This window comes from Hippoglossus stenolepis, chromosome 2 (genome assembly GCF_022539355.2).
Source record: "Hippoglossus stenolepis isolate QCI-W04-F060 chromosome 2, HSTE1.2, whole genome shotgun sequence".
NCBI lineage: Eukaryota > Metazoa > Chordata > Actinopteri > Pleuronectiformes > Pleuronectidae > Hippoglossus > Hippoglossus stenolepis.
Window position 1 is genome coordinate 11,471,309 of NC_061484.1, and position 14,261 is coordinate 11,485,569.

General features: G+C 37.4%; 1 protein-coding gene and 9 non-coding genes across 17 annotated transcripts in view; all 10 read right to left on the reverse strand.

Annotated features, from left to right (window-relative positions):
* Window positions 1–1,620: 1,620 nt before the first annotated feature.
* Window positions 1,621–1,836, reverse strand: LOC118101454. The gene has a single exon (XR_004694549.2). It is a non-coding gene; the product is annotated as a small nucleolar RNA U3 (small nucleolar RNA).
* A 708-nt stretch (window positions 1,837–2,544) lies between these two features.
* On the reverse strand, window positions 2,545–2,760 carry LOC118101491. Its single transcript, XR_004694559.1, has one exon. It is a non-coding gene; the product is annotated as a small nucleolar RNA U3 (small nucleolar RNA).
* A 961-nt stretch (window positions 2,761–3,721) lies between these two features.
* LOC118101459 lies at window positions 3,722–3,937 on the reverse strand. The gene has a single exon (XR_004694550.1). It is a non-coding gene; the product is annotated as a small nucleolar RNA U3 (small nucleolar RNA).
* A 704-nt stretch (window positions 3,938–4,641) lies between these two features.
* LOC118101496 lies at window positions 4,642–4,857 on the reverse strand. The gene has a single exon (XR_004694560.1). It is a non-coding gene; the product is annotated as a small nucleolar RNA U3 (small nucleolar RNA).
* Window positions 4,858–5,828: 971 nt separating this feature from the next.
* On the reverse strand, window positions 5,829–6,044 carry LOC124851230. Its single transcript, XR_007032323.1, has one exon. It is a non-coding gene; the product is annotated as a small nucleolar RNA U3 (small nucleolar RNA).
* A 703-nt stretch (window positions 6,045–6,747) lies between these two features.
* Window positions 6,748–6,962, reverse strand: LOC124851226. Its single transcript, XR_007032315.1, has one exon. It is a non-coding gene; the product is annotated as a small nucleolar RNA U3 (small nucleolar RNA).
* Window positions 6,963–7,932: 970 nt separating this feature from the next.
* Window positions 7,933–8,148, reverse strand: LOC118101503. The gene has a single exon (XR_004694564.2). It is a non-coding gene; the product is annotated as a small nucleolar RNA U3 (small nucleolar RNA).
* Window positions 8,149–8,854: 706 nt separating this feature from the next.
* On the reverse strand, window positions 8,855–9,070 carry LOC118101500. The gene has a single exon (XR_004694561.2). It is a non-coding gene; the product is annotated as a small nucleolar RNA U3 (small nucleolar RNA).
* Window positions 9,071–10,712: 1,642 nt separating this feature from the next.
* LOC118101450 lies at window positions 10,713–10,928 on the reverse strand. Its single transcript, XR_004694547.1, has one exon. It is a non-coding gene; the product is annotated as a small nucleolar RNA U3 (small nucleolar RNA).
* A 1,226-nt stretch (window positions 10,929–12,154) lies between these two features.
* Window positions 12,155–14,261, reverse strand: part of micu3a (mitochondrial calcium uptake family, member 3a) — a 29,459-nt gene continuing 27,352 nt past the window's right edge. For all 8 annotated transcript variants that reach the window (XM_035184046.2, XM_035183992.2, XM_035184002.2 and 5 more), the window contains one exon: window positions 12,155–13,919. In XM_035184046.2, the coding sequence (XP_035039937.1) occupies window positions 13,913–13,919 (7 nt within the window). In that variant the 3' untranslated portion in view covers window positions 12,155–13,912. The remainder of the gene's footprint in view (window positions 13,920–14,261) is intronic.

Below are 14,261 nucleotides of genomic sequence, written 5' to 3' on the forward strand. Positions count from 1 at the left end.
AGATAGCAAATCTCTAAGGATGAAAAAGCGGGGCCACACACGTAGAAAACAAGATGTCAAGAGAGTTAGTTGTAATAAAAGCCAACGCCGGTGATGATGTGCTGTAAACAAAAAGATGTGATCTCTGCAGAAAAATTACAATGTTACGTCCTGCGTCTGCCTGCTGCACAACCCCTCACCTGTATCCTGCAGAGGATTTGTTGCTGTTGTGAGTGCATCTGAGCAGAAAATATCCCGGTGTGTTGTGCATGTGTGAAAGGCAAACTGCAGAGGAAGTCCGGACCCACTTCTCCTTAGATCCTCTACAGAACATGTCTGAAAACAGCTTTAAGTAGTAGGGGAGTCAAATTATCAATCCTTTATAGATTTGGCTACAGCTTTCTGAGCAAAGTACATAAATACCCGTATTAAGTATAGTACGTTTCTTATATCGAGGTTCCTTTTTTATTACCTCCTTCAAGGAGGTTGTTTGCATGTTGTAAAAAGGATTACACAAAAAAAAACTGGACAAAAACATGTAATCTCTCAAGTAGAATGAATACATTATGCCCTGTTTTTGCATGCTGCTCCACTCCTCACCTGTATCTTCCAGAAGATTTGTTGCTGTTGTGAACATGTCTGAGCAGAAAACCTTCCAGCCCAGACCCAACTCCAGCGATCTACTGGACATCATGTCTGGTATCAGCTATCAGGAGGAAAAACAGCATGAGATTCACAGGACAATCATTCTCACTCAGGGATCAGAGGTAGAGAAGTCAATCATTATTTTCCTTTGACTGTACTTCTGTAACATATAGTGATACATTAAATTTGATAAATCGAAAAGTTTCATAAAGCAGCTGCTTTGGAAGAGGAGGATTTGCATGTGAAAGAATAGTGTGACCCTCAGTGTTCTAACACCTTTCACACCCCGTGTCATATGAGAGGAGCCAGAGGGGGCTGAGCAAATCAATGCACTGCATTTAGCTTCACAATGGGATAAGAATAGTAAAGTAAAGAAAATCGAAAATAAATATATTGTGCTTAGTATTGATATTGCGCTGGCTACAATATCAACCGGCCACAAATGTGAAACACTGAAATGTGTAAAGAAATATCTGATTCATTGTGAAACTGTAGCCTCTCAGTGGCACATCTAAATTTGGAGCTAACAGAATGAAGCCACATGTGGTCTGAGGGATTGGATCTCAAATGTGACTGTGATGCATCTTGGGAAAATTCTCAACTCAATTCACAGCTGTCCACATGTGATTAAACTGCCCAAGATGCATGTCAATCCCAAATCTCAACAAATATAAAATATACACAAGGTCAAAATACATGCCACAATTTGACTTTTGTGTGAGCATATCTATAACTATAGCATTTGCATGAACGCTGATGAATATGTTACATATATTAAAGAGTTAAATAGAGTTTTTAGATTATATACAACAACAATACACTACCACTCTGATCATATTCTCATCCTCTATGTCCCACAAGAAAAATTATAATAAATGTCAATAGGATTTAATGGTTTTAGTTATAAAATGTTTATAACTACCAGAACACCCTTGCATTAGATGGGACAACAATAAAGTTCTACGAGATGATTTATCTTTTACATTGATTTAGAGAACCACTCTGATCATATTCTCACCCTCTAAGTCCCACAAGGAGACAAAGAACGGTCATCAAAGACAGAGGACATATGAACTGAATCATTATCCAATGTCCGTTTCACGCTCAGGAGAGAATATAACAACTCTTCATCGTAGTTAGCGAGACCAAACAATTTAGAAACACATTTCTCAAGTCAAAAACTATAGAAATGATCCCTGAAAGTATAGTCTTAGTTTAACTGAGGGTGAGAACAGGATGAGACTCACAGGACAGCCTCTCTCAGTCAGGGTTCAGAGGTAGGCTCCATGTGCTCCCAAGCCATGCGCAGCTTTATGTAAATAACAGGACACAGAGCAGCACAGAACAACCAATCACAGCCTGACTCTGACAGCACGGCTCTCACCGGACGGCCCACACACAGGAGAGAAGAGCAGCACTGAAATAAAGAGAAAGCTTGTCTGTTGAAAGTTATTACATGAAGAAGAAAAAAAGTTAAACTGACATGTTGTCATGTGACGACAACATTTAGTCAGAGTTGAAAATAGAGGCAAGACTAAAAGGCTAATTACTCTCACTGACTGTAAGAAGTAACACAGGCTATGTTTTACTTCCAGTGAACATTAACGTATGTTTAGGCCTTTTCCTCATTCTTTTCATCTGATTTATTTTGTAATTTTCATTAGACTTCACGTTATTCTTTAGATCGCTACATAAACGATTTAGTCTTACATTAGGACGCATGTTTTTATAATTCAGTGTCAATCCTGCCTGTTTCCAAAAATAAGTGCTGCAATAATTAATGTTTAACAGCTGAGATGACATAAAGATTTGTTTTTATGAAGACTGCCAACGCACAGTTCAAGTTACATTTCTGAACTTTTACCATATTGAATTATTTAAAATGCAAGTATCAATTTATCATGGACATTGATTTAGAGAACCACTCTGATCATATTCTCACCCTCTAAGTCCCACAAGGAGACAAAGAACGTTCATCAATGACAGAGGACATATGAACTGAATCATTATCCAATGTCCGCTTCACGCTCAGGAGAGAATATAACAACTCATCATCGTGGTTAGCGAGACCAAACAATTTAGAAACACATTTCTCAAGTCAAGAACTATAGAAATGATCCCTGAAAGTATAGTCTTAGTTTAACTGAGGGTGAGAACAGGACCCCATCTACAGCACAACCACTTTGACTCACGGTTTCCTCTTATCATATACGACCGAAACAAATACTAGAGGTCCCTTAACAGAGCACAACCATTTACAGAACCACGTTATAACAGTTTAAACCTGAAGTGCGGTTAAAACCAATGATTTAATGTTAGCGTACAGTGGCTGAATACCCACAATGCATTGCACATAATGTTTTTGTGATTTTGTTGATTGTTTACAGGGCTGTAATAGTAATACACATAACTGTTTTTTCCGCATCAAGATCATTAATTATTCCCTGAGAAATCAATGAAAATATCTCCCAACGTTATAGAAAGTGAAAAAAAAAAATCCTGGATAGGCCACCTGATAAAGTATTTGCACAGCTCCATCTATTCCTGCACTATTCTGGTTTACACTGCAGTTCATATCCTATCTACCTCAAGATTTGTTTTGATTGTGCACAATGTTGTGTACTGATATGTCACTTGAGCAGGGAATATGTTGAGTGTGTTACTTATATGTTGAGTACTTACATTTTACACCAGGGATCAGAGGGAAACAGCATTTCAATCCTGTCTTTGTCCTGCACACATGGCAGATTTGACATTTAAGTTAACTGTCCCAAGGAATGTGATGGATCCTGGAATGTAGTTAAATTAGAATTTGACCCGACACAACTATATGACTCTCTCCATAATAAATTCACTCCAATGTTAACCATAGCCAGGTAATGACACACAACCTTCACATAACAGATGAAATAACATCTTACTCAAAGTGTGACCTATAGTAGAAATAGGCAACTATGACAGACAATTACAATAAACTTCATAAGGATGTAATCCTTCTATTTATAACTTTTTAAAACTTTACCAGAATGCACTTTCATTACCTGGGCAAATTGATTATAACTCTACTAGACGATTTATTTTTACATTTATTTAGAGAACCACTCTGATCATATTCTCACCCTCTAAGTCCCACAAGGAGACAAAGAACGGTCATCAAAGACACAGGACATATGAACTGAATCATTATCCAACGTCCGCTTCACGCTCAGGAGAGAATATAACAACTCTTCATCGTAGTTAGCGAGACCAAACAATTTAGAAACACATTTCTCAAGTCAAAAACTATAGAAATGATCCCTGAAAGTATAGTCTTAGTTTAACTGAGGGTGAGAACAGGATGAGACTCACAGGACAGCCTCTCTCAGTCAGGGTTCAGAGGTAGGCTCCATGTGCTCCCCAAGCCATGCGGCTTTATGTAAATAACAGGACACAGAGCAGCACAGAACAACCAATCACAGCCTGACTCTGACAGCATGGCTCTCACCGGACGGCCCACACACAGGAGAGAAGAGCAGCACTGAAATAAAGAGAAAGCTTGTCTGTTGAAAGTTATTACATGAAGAAGAAAAAACGTTAAACTGACATGTTGTCATGTGACGACAACATTTAGTCAGAGTTGAAAATAGAGGCAAGACTAAAGGCTAATTACTCTCACTGACTGTAAGAAGTAACACAGGCTATGTTTTACTTCCAGTGAACATTAACGTATGTTTAGGCCTTTTCCTCATTCTTTTCATCTGATTTATTTTGTAATTTTCATTAGACTTCACGTTATTCTTTAGATCGCTAAATAAACGATTTAGTCTTACATTAGGACGCATGTTTTTATAATTCAGTGTCAATCCTGCCTGTTTCCAAAAATATGTGCTGCAATAATTAATGTTTAACAGCTGAGATGACATAGAATTTGTTTTTGTGAAGACTGCAATCGCACAGTTCAAGTTACATAACTGAACTTTTACCATATTGAATTATTTAAAATGCAAGTATCAATTTATCATAGACATTGATAAGAGAACCACTCTGATCATATTCTCACCCTCTAAGTCCCACAAGGAGACAAAGAACGTTCATCAATGACAGAGGACATATGAACTGAATCATTATCCAATGTCCGCTTCACGCTCAGGAGAGAATATAACAACTCATCATCGTGGTTAGCGAGACCAAACAATTTAGAAACACATTTCTCAAGTCAAGAACTATAGAAATGATCCCTGAAAGTATAGTCTTAGTTTAACTGAGGGTGAGAACAGGACCCCATCTACAGCACAACCACTTTGACTCACGGTTTCCTCTTATCATATACGACCGAAACAAATACTAGAGGTCCCTTAACAGAGCACAACCATTTACAGAACCACGTTATAACAGTTTAAACCTGAAGTGCGGTTAAAACCAACGATTTAATGTTAGTGTACAGTGGCTGAATACCCACAATGCATTGCGGATTGAGTCATAATGTATTTTGTGATTTTGTGATTGTTTACAGGGCTGTAATAGTAATACACATAACTGTTTTTCCCCATCAAGATCATTAATTTTTCTCTGAGAAATCAATGAAAATATCTCCCAACGTTATAGAAAGTGAAAAAAAAGAAATCCTGGATAGGCCACCTGATAAAGTATTTGCACAGCTCCATCTATTCCTGCACTGTTCTGGTTTACACTGCAGTTCATATCATATCTACCTCAAGCTTTGTTTTGATTGTGCACAATGTTGTGTACTGATATGTCACTTGAGCAGGGAATATGTTGAGTGTGTTACTTATATATTGAGTACTTACATGTTTACACCAGGGAACAGAGGGAAACAGCATTTCAATCCTGTCTTTGTCCTGCACACATGGCAGATTTGACATTTAAATTAACTGTCCCAAGGAATGTGATGGTTCCTGTTATGTAAGTAAATTAGAATTTGACCCTACACAACTATATGACTCTCTCCATAATAAATTCACTCCAATGTTAACTATAGCCAGGTAATGACACACAACCTTCACATAACAGATGAAATAATATCTTACTCAAAGTGTGACCTATAGTAGAAATAGGCAACTATGATTGACAATTACAATAAACTTTATAAGGATGTAATCCTTCTATTTATAACTTTTTAAAACCTTACCAGAATGTACTTTAATTACCTGGGCAACATAATTCTAATTCTACTAGATGATTTATATTTTACATTGATTTAGAGAACCACTCTGATCATATTCTCACCCTCTAAGTCCCACAAGGAGACAAAGAACGGTCATCAATGACAGAGGACATATGAACTGAATCATTATCCAATGTCCGCTTCACGCTCAGGAGAGAATATAACAACTCATCATCGTAGTTAGCGAGACCAAACAATTTAGAAACACATTTCTCAAGTCAAAAACTATAGAAATGATCCCTGAAAGTATAGTCTTAGTTTAACTGAGGGTGAGAACAGGATGAGACTCACAGGACAGCCTCTCTCAGTCAGGGTTCAGAGGTAGGCTCCATGTGCTCCCCAAGCCATGCGGCTTTATGTAAATAACAGGACACAGAGCAGCACAGAACAACCAATCACAGCCTGACTCTGACAGCATGGCTCTCACCGGACGGCCCACACACAGGAGAGAAGAGCAGCACTGAAATAAAGAGAAAGCTTGTCTGTTGAAAGTTATTACATGAAGAAGAAAAAAAGTTAAACTGACATGTTGTCATGTGACGACAACATTTAGTCAGAGTTGAAAATAGAGGCAAGACTAAAAGGCTAATTACTCTCACTGACTGTAAGAAGTAACACAGGCTATGTTTTACTTCCAGTGAACATTAACGTATGTTTAGGCCTTTTCCTCATTCTTTTCATCTGATTTATTTTGTAATTTTCATTAGACTTCACGTTATTCTTTAGATCGCTAAATACAGATTTAGTCTTAATTAGTAGGATCATTTTTATAATTCAGTGTCAATCCTGCCTGTTTCAAAAATAAGTGCTGCAATAATTAATGTTTAACAGCTGAGATGACATAAAGATTTGTTTTTATGAAGACTGCCAACGCACAGTTCAAGTTACATTTCTGAACTTTTACCATATTGAATTATTTAAAATGCAAGTATCAATTTATCATAGACATTGATAAGAGAACCACTCTGATCATATTCTCACCCTCTAAGTCCCACAAGGAGACAAAGAACGTTCATCAATGACAGAGGACATATGAACTGAATCATTATCCAATGTCCGCTTCACTCCAGGAGAGAATATAACAACTCATCATCGTGGTTAGCGAGACCAAACAATTTAGAAACACATTTCTCAAGTCAAGAACTATAGAAATGATCCCTGAAAGTATAGTCTTAGTTTAACTGAGGGTGAGAACAGGACCCCATCTACAGCACAACCACTTTGACTCACGGTTTCCTCTTATCATATACGACCGAAACAAATACTAGAGGTCCCTTAACAGAGCACAACCATTTACAGAACCACGTTATAACAGTTTAAACCTGAAGTGCGGTTAAAACCAACGATTTAATGTTAGTGTACAGTGGCTGAATACCCACAATGCATTGCGGATTGAGTCATAATGTATTTTGTGATTTTGTTGATTGTTTACAGGGCTGTAATAGTAATACACATAACTGTTTTTTCCCCATCAAGATAATTAATTTTTCTCTGAGAAATCAATGAAAATATCTCCCAACGTTATAGAAAGTGAAAAAAAAGAAATCCTGGATAGGCCACCTGATAAAGTATTTGCACAGCTCCATCTATTCCTGCACTGTTCTGGTTTACACTGCAGTTCATATCATATCTACCTCAAGCTTTGTTTTGATTGTGCACAATGTTGTGTACTGATATGTCACTTGAGCAGGGAATATGTTGAGTGTGTTACTTATATATTGAGTACTTACATGTTTACACCAGGGAACAGAGGGAAACAGCATTTCAATCCTGTCTTTGTCCTGCACACATGGCAGATTTGACATTTAAATTAACTGTCCCAAGGAATGTGATGGTTCCTGTTATGTAAGTAAATTAGAATTTGACCCTACACAACTATATGACTCTCTCCATAATAAATTCACTCCAATGTTAACTATAGCCAGGTAATGACACACAACCTTCACATAACAGATGAAATAATATCTTACTCAAAGTGTGACCTATAGTAGAAATAGGCAACTATGATTGACAATTACAATAAACTTTATAAGGATGTAATCCTTCTATTTATCTTTTAAAACCTTACCAGAATGTACTTTAATTACCTGGGCAACATAATTCTAATTCTACTAGATGATTTATCTTTTACATTGATTTAGAGAACCACTCTGATCATATTCTCACCCTCTAAGTCCCACAAGGAGACAAAGAACGGTCATCAATGACAGAGGACATATGAACTGAATCATTATCCAATGTCCGCTTCACGCTCAGGAGAGAATATAACAACTCTTCATCGTAGTTAGCGAGACCAAACAATTTAGAAACACATTTCTCAAGTCAAAAACTATAGAAATGATCCCTGAAAGTATAGTCTTAGTTTAACTGAGGGTGAGAACAGGATGAGACTCACAGGACAGCCTCTCTCAGTCAGGGTTCAGAGGTAGGCTCCATGTGCTCCCCAAGCCATGCGGCTTTATGTAAATAACAGGACACAGAGCAGCACAGAACAACCAATCACAGCCTGACTCTGACAGCATGGCTCTCACCGGACGGCCCACACACAGAAGAGAAGAGCAGCACTGAAATAACGAGAAAGCTTGTCTGTTGAAAGTTATTACATGAAGAAGAAAAAAAGTTAAACTGACATGTTGTCATGTGACGACAACATTTAGTCAGAGTTGAAAATAGAGGCAAGACTAAAAGGCTAATTACTCTCACTGACTGTAAGAAGTAACACAGGCTATGTTTTACTTCCAGTGAACATTAACGTATGTTTAGGCCTTTTCCTCATTCTTTTCATCTGATTTATTTTGTAATTTTCATTAGACTTCACGTTATTCTTTAGATCGCTACATAAACGATTTAGTCTTACATTAGGACGCATGTTTTTATAATTCAGTGTCAATCCTGCCTGTTTCCAAAAATAAGTGCTGCAATAATTAATGTTTAACAGCTGAGATGACATAAAGATTTGTTTTATGAAGACTGCCAACGCACAGTTCAAGTTACATTTCTGAACTTTTACCATATTGAATTATTTAAAACACAAGTATCAATTTATCATAGACATTGATTTAGAGAACCACTCTGATCATATTCTCACCCTCTATGTCCCACAAGGAGACAAAGAACGTTCATCAATGACAGAGGACATATGAACTGAATCATTATCCAATGTCCACTTCACGCTCAGGAGAGAATATAACAACTCATCATCGTGGTTAGCGAGACCAAACAATTTAGAAACACATTTCTCAAGTCAAGAACTATAGAAATGATCCCTGAAAGTATAGTCTTAGTTTAACTGAGGGTGAGAACAGGACCCCATCTACAGCACAACCACTTTGACTCACGGTTTCCTCTTATCATATACGACCGAAACAAATACTAGAGGTCCCTTAACAGAGCACAACCATTTACAGAACCACGTTATAACAGTTTAAACCTGAAGTGCGGTTAAAACTAGTGATGGCGAGATGAAGCTTCACGCAGCATTGACGCTTTCCATCCAATTGGTTCAGTCATGGGCCGAAGCTTCATGGTGCTTCATTTGCTCTACTGTGCCATCAAGTGGACAATAAATGTAAAACAGGCAGAGTGATTATAATGACACCATGGCGTTGGTATGTGAAACTTTGAATTGAATAAATGAATGAATGATGTTAACATAAATTATGAACTTATTAATATGGTGTCTGTCTTTATGATACAATGGCGGCGTCGAAAGTGGAAACAAATTGGGCAGAGGGTTGTGATGTGAATGTTCTTGTGTTACTTGTAACATGTAACACGTAAAATAGGGACATTTTATTCATTTTTATTTAAAAATAAAAACGTTTCCACAGTGCTGGGTTTCAGGCAGTTTCTTTTTTTTGCAAACAAACGCGCAATAAAGTCCCAAGTCTACAAAATGTGAGGGGGGGTCCATTGCGTTTCGCTGCCCCTTATATTTCGATTCGCACGCAAAACCCGCTAACCATTTCCCGACTCAGTCACGTGGTACGGCAGGCCCGCGAGGCTTTGAACGTCACCACGTACGTCATCAACACAAGCCTCGATACGCGCTTCACAAAAATCTTCCTGGATTACTCGACACACGCTTCGAAGCCTCGACACGGAAGGACACATCACTAGTTAAAACCAATGATTTAATGTTAGCGTACAGTGGCTGATTACCCACAATGCATGTGCAGATTGAGTCATATTGTATTTTGTGATTTTGTTGATTGTTTACAGGGCTGTAATAGTAATACACATAACTGTTTTTTCCCCATAAAGATCATTCATTTTTCTCTGAGAAATCAATGAAAATATCTCCCAACGTTATAGAAAGTGAAAAAAAAAAATCCTGGATAGGCCACCTGATAAAGTATTTGCACAGCTCCATCTATTTCTGCACTATTCTGGTTTACACTGCAGTTCATATCCTATCTACCTCAAGATTTGTTTTGATTGTGCACAATGTTGTGTACTGATATGTCACTTGAGCAGGGAATATGTTGAGTGTGTTACTTATATGTTGAGTACTTACATGTTTACACCAGGGATCAGAGGGAAACAGCATTTCAATCCTGTCTTTGTCCTGTACACATGGCAGATTTGACATTTAAATTAACTGAATGTGATGGATCCTGGAATGTAGTTAAATTAGAATTTGACCCGACACAACTATTTGACCCTCTCCATAATAAATTCACTCCAATGTTAACCATAGACAGGTAATGACACACAACCTTCACATAACAGATGAAATAACATCTTACTCAAAGTGTGACCTATAGTAGAAATATGCAACTATGATTGACAATTACAATAAACTTTATCTGGATGTAATCCTTCTATTTATAACTTTTTAAAACTTCACCAGAATGCACTTTCATTACCTGGGCAAATATTTAAAGTTCTACTAAATGATTTTTCATTGACACTGATATAGAGAACCACTCTGATCATATTCTCACCCTCTATGTCCCACAAGGAGACAAAGAACGTTCATCAATGACAGAGGACATATGAACTGAATCATTATCCAATGTCCGCTTCACGCTCAGGAGAGAATATAACAACTCATCATCGTGGTTAGCGAGACCAAACAATTTAGAAACACATTTCTCAAGTCAAGAACTATAGAAATGATCCCTGAAAGTATAGTCTTAGTTTGTTAACGGGTGAGAGCAGCAGGCCATCTACAGCACCACCACTTTAACTCAGAGGTTCTTCTTATCGTATAAGACCCAAAAAACAACTTAGAGGTCCCTAAACAAAGCACAACCTTCACAGAACCACGTTATAACAGTTTAAACCTGAAGTGCGGTTAAAACAAATGATTTAATGTTAGCGTACATTGCCTGAATACCCACAATGCATTGCGGATTGAGTCATATTGTATTTTGTGATTTTGTTGATTGTTTACAGGGCTGTAATAGACAACAACTCGAGCAGTGATCGGATTGTCTGGAGACATCGAAACAGGAGGAAAAGAGCCGCGCTTTAAATGTTAATAGTAACACTTGTTTGGTTTTAAAGCGTTAGACATTGAGCGGTCCGTCGCTTGAAAAGTTCCGTGCAGAAAGCACACGAAGGAGGAATGTTCCGCTCACCACTTCAGCGATAGCTCCGCTCAGTTCGACAACTCTCAGATACACTGAAAATGAACATGTCTGTATAAGTGATATCAACACGTCTAGTTTCCAACATAGACACAGAGGAAATGGTCTAATATAAATTGAACTGAATTGAATACCTTGTATTTCTGTCCATTCATTTTGCTATGGACTTTTGTGAAGCACTTGAAGCCTTGTTTAGATAAGTGCCATACAAATAAAGTTATTATTATTATTGTCATTATTATATTATTAATATCGCTACATGACATCGAAAACAGCCCAACGTGTATTTTAACACAAGGTTTCCCCAGTGGTTCGTCGGGGTCTGGTTCGTCTACTTCGACACAAGATGGCAGCATTTCTCCAGCTAATAGTTGCACAGGTCAACAGTCGAGGTCAGGGGAATTCATGCTAATGTCTTAGTCCATTCAGTTCCATAAACACCACGCGAACATACACAGAAAACAACAAAACTATAACGACTTAAACGTCAAGAACCAGGCTGCTATGTAATTAGCAGAGGTTAGCATTTAGTGCTAATGATGCTCCTCTTATTCCTGTGATAAATAACTTTCTCTGAAACGACATAACTTCCAACACAACCAACTCAACCACAAAGTAGATGTGGAACTGCTGCACAAGTTTTGCCTTTCTGGCAGTTTACTTCCTCCCTACGCATTAACTCAGGTGTAGCGTCTCCACCACACACCTCTGCTAGTTAAGTGGTTACGTTATATGTCGTTGCGCATGCGCAGTGAATAGTACGGCTCTCTCGCGTGTTCCCAAAATAATTTATTCATGCACAATGGGACAAATAACACAAACAAAAAGAGAACCATTTACATTTTGTCCAATAACTTGACACCAACTTTATTTACACATTACAACTCAGAATATAATATATTTCTTTTTTATCTTTGGTCAAGACATTGGAAATTGATGATCAGGAAGTTATTAATATATAACAACATTACAGGTTTGGTGATTTGAATCACACATCGTATTTATAACAGAGTTATTGCACTTGTTTTGCTGTTTTTCTTTTAAATACACACTGATGACATAATTGCTGGGAGAGTCTGGTTTGTTATGTGACAGTTTGCAGATGAAAAAGACAAATTAAAGGAAAAACCTAAGTAAGTTATTTAGTAAGGTGTGGGTTGCCATAACAACTTCATTACACCTTGGCATTGATGCTACTAGATGGACACAGTTCTTTTAACAGATAGTTCCTCATTTGGTGTCATGATGATAGTCACAGAGACGCTGTTTAACACATCGGTCCAAAATCTTCCATAGGTGTTTACTTGGTTTGAGATGTGATGACTCTCAAGGTCAAAGCTTATGATTAGCATCATTTCTATTCATGACACCTCGTGCCCTATGGATGGATGCATTGTCATCCTGTTTCTCCACTATTTCTTCTGGTTTTTCCTTTATTTCATCACATCTGTATATCATACAAGCACCAAGGACTCTGAAACACAAATCAAGTCAAGACAATAAGGTTAGAGGCTGGTGAAAATATTGAAATTAGTAAAAAAATATTTCTTTTCCTCGTCTTCCATGTTTTGTAGCCTGCTGTCACATTCAGGTCAAAGACATCCCAAGTTCTGTAGTATTATAAGTATATCATATACTTCCTATGTGTAGCAGCAGTGTTTAGTTACTGTCATTGAAAATCAAAGAAAAACTATACTGGCTGCATCAGATTACACTAAATAAAAAAGTTAAAAAGACTGAGATGATTACAATGAGATTTAGACAAAACATAAAAAATATGATGTATACAGCAAATTTATTGTTAAGCAATTTGTATAAATATTATTTTATATTAATTTCATATGGATAACATCAGTATGACACTGATTTTATAATCAAATCATTGTTGTGCTCTCTTGGTTGTTAGATTGTAGTGCAGCAGTTTAACAAATTAAAAGAAAAGAGTATAGCTTTGACTATAACTGGTCACATACATACACGATCATAACGTAAGGATTCCTTTCAGTTGGGAGAACTATCAAAATCTACAACCTGCTTAGTCATACCTATATAATAAATGACTTAACATTTTCTGCTGGTCAGATTCATTATCTAAAATAAAAATAATCATCAGTTGCAGTTTCACTAACTGTTGGGGAGGCGCCATGCTTGTACAATGAAGCTGAATTATATTTCTACTTTGTCAGTAAGCTCTGTAAATCATACTTGGAATAAGGAGAAGAGGGAAAACAGGAAACATGTCATGTTGCTTATCATCAGCATACAGAGCACCATTCACTGTGTGCAGTCATGCTTGTAGAGTTATTTTTGATTTGGAGATGTGTCCTTGTTTGCTAACTCAGGCTACTGACTTTGAAAGTCAGACCTCAGTCATCTTGGTTTAAAAAAAATCTTCTTCCTTCAGGTTTTCTTCTGCAGTCTGTCTGCGTCCACTTCTACGACTTCTCCTTGTACCTCCTCCAGAGCTGGTGAACTTGTCTCCTGGCCTCAGAGCGAACGCAGCTGGAGAAGGAGGTGTAGTGTTGACCCTTCACCTGGTGCACACAGAACAAAGGGAGACAAAGTCATGTTTGGAGGCAGAAGTCTTTTAAACTGTGATTTCAATGAAGAGTAAATATAATTTCAGCAATGGTGTTTCTTTATCTCATCCATGAGAAGGTGAGGTTTCAAGAGCTCAACAACACTCTGAGTACTTTATAGTTTTGAACTTGCTGGATTCTCCATAAATAAAATATCCTGAAACTCTGTATGCCTACAGGTGCACTATGTTGTGATGTAGAAAATGTGTTTTTACTGAGTGAAAAATGACTGGAAGTATTTCTTAAGCATGTGTATACTATGTAAGAGAAAAAGTGGAAAACTCACTGTACTGTAATAAT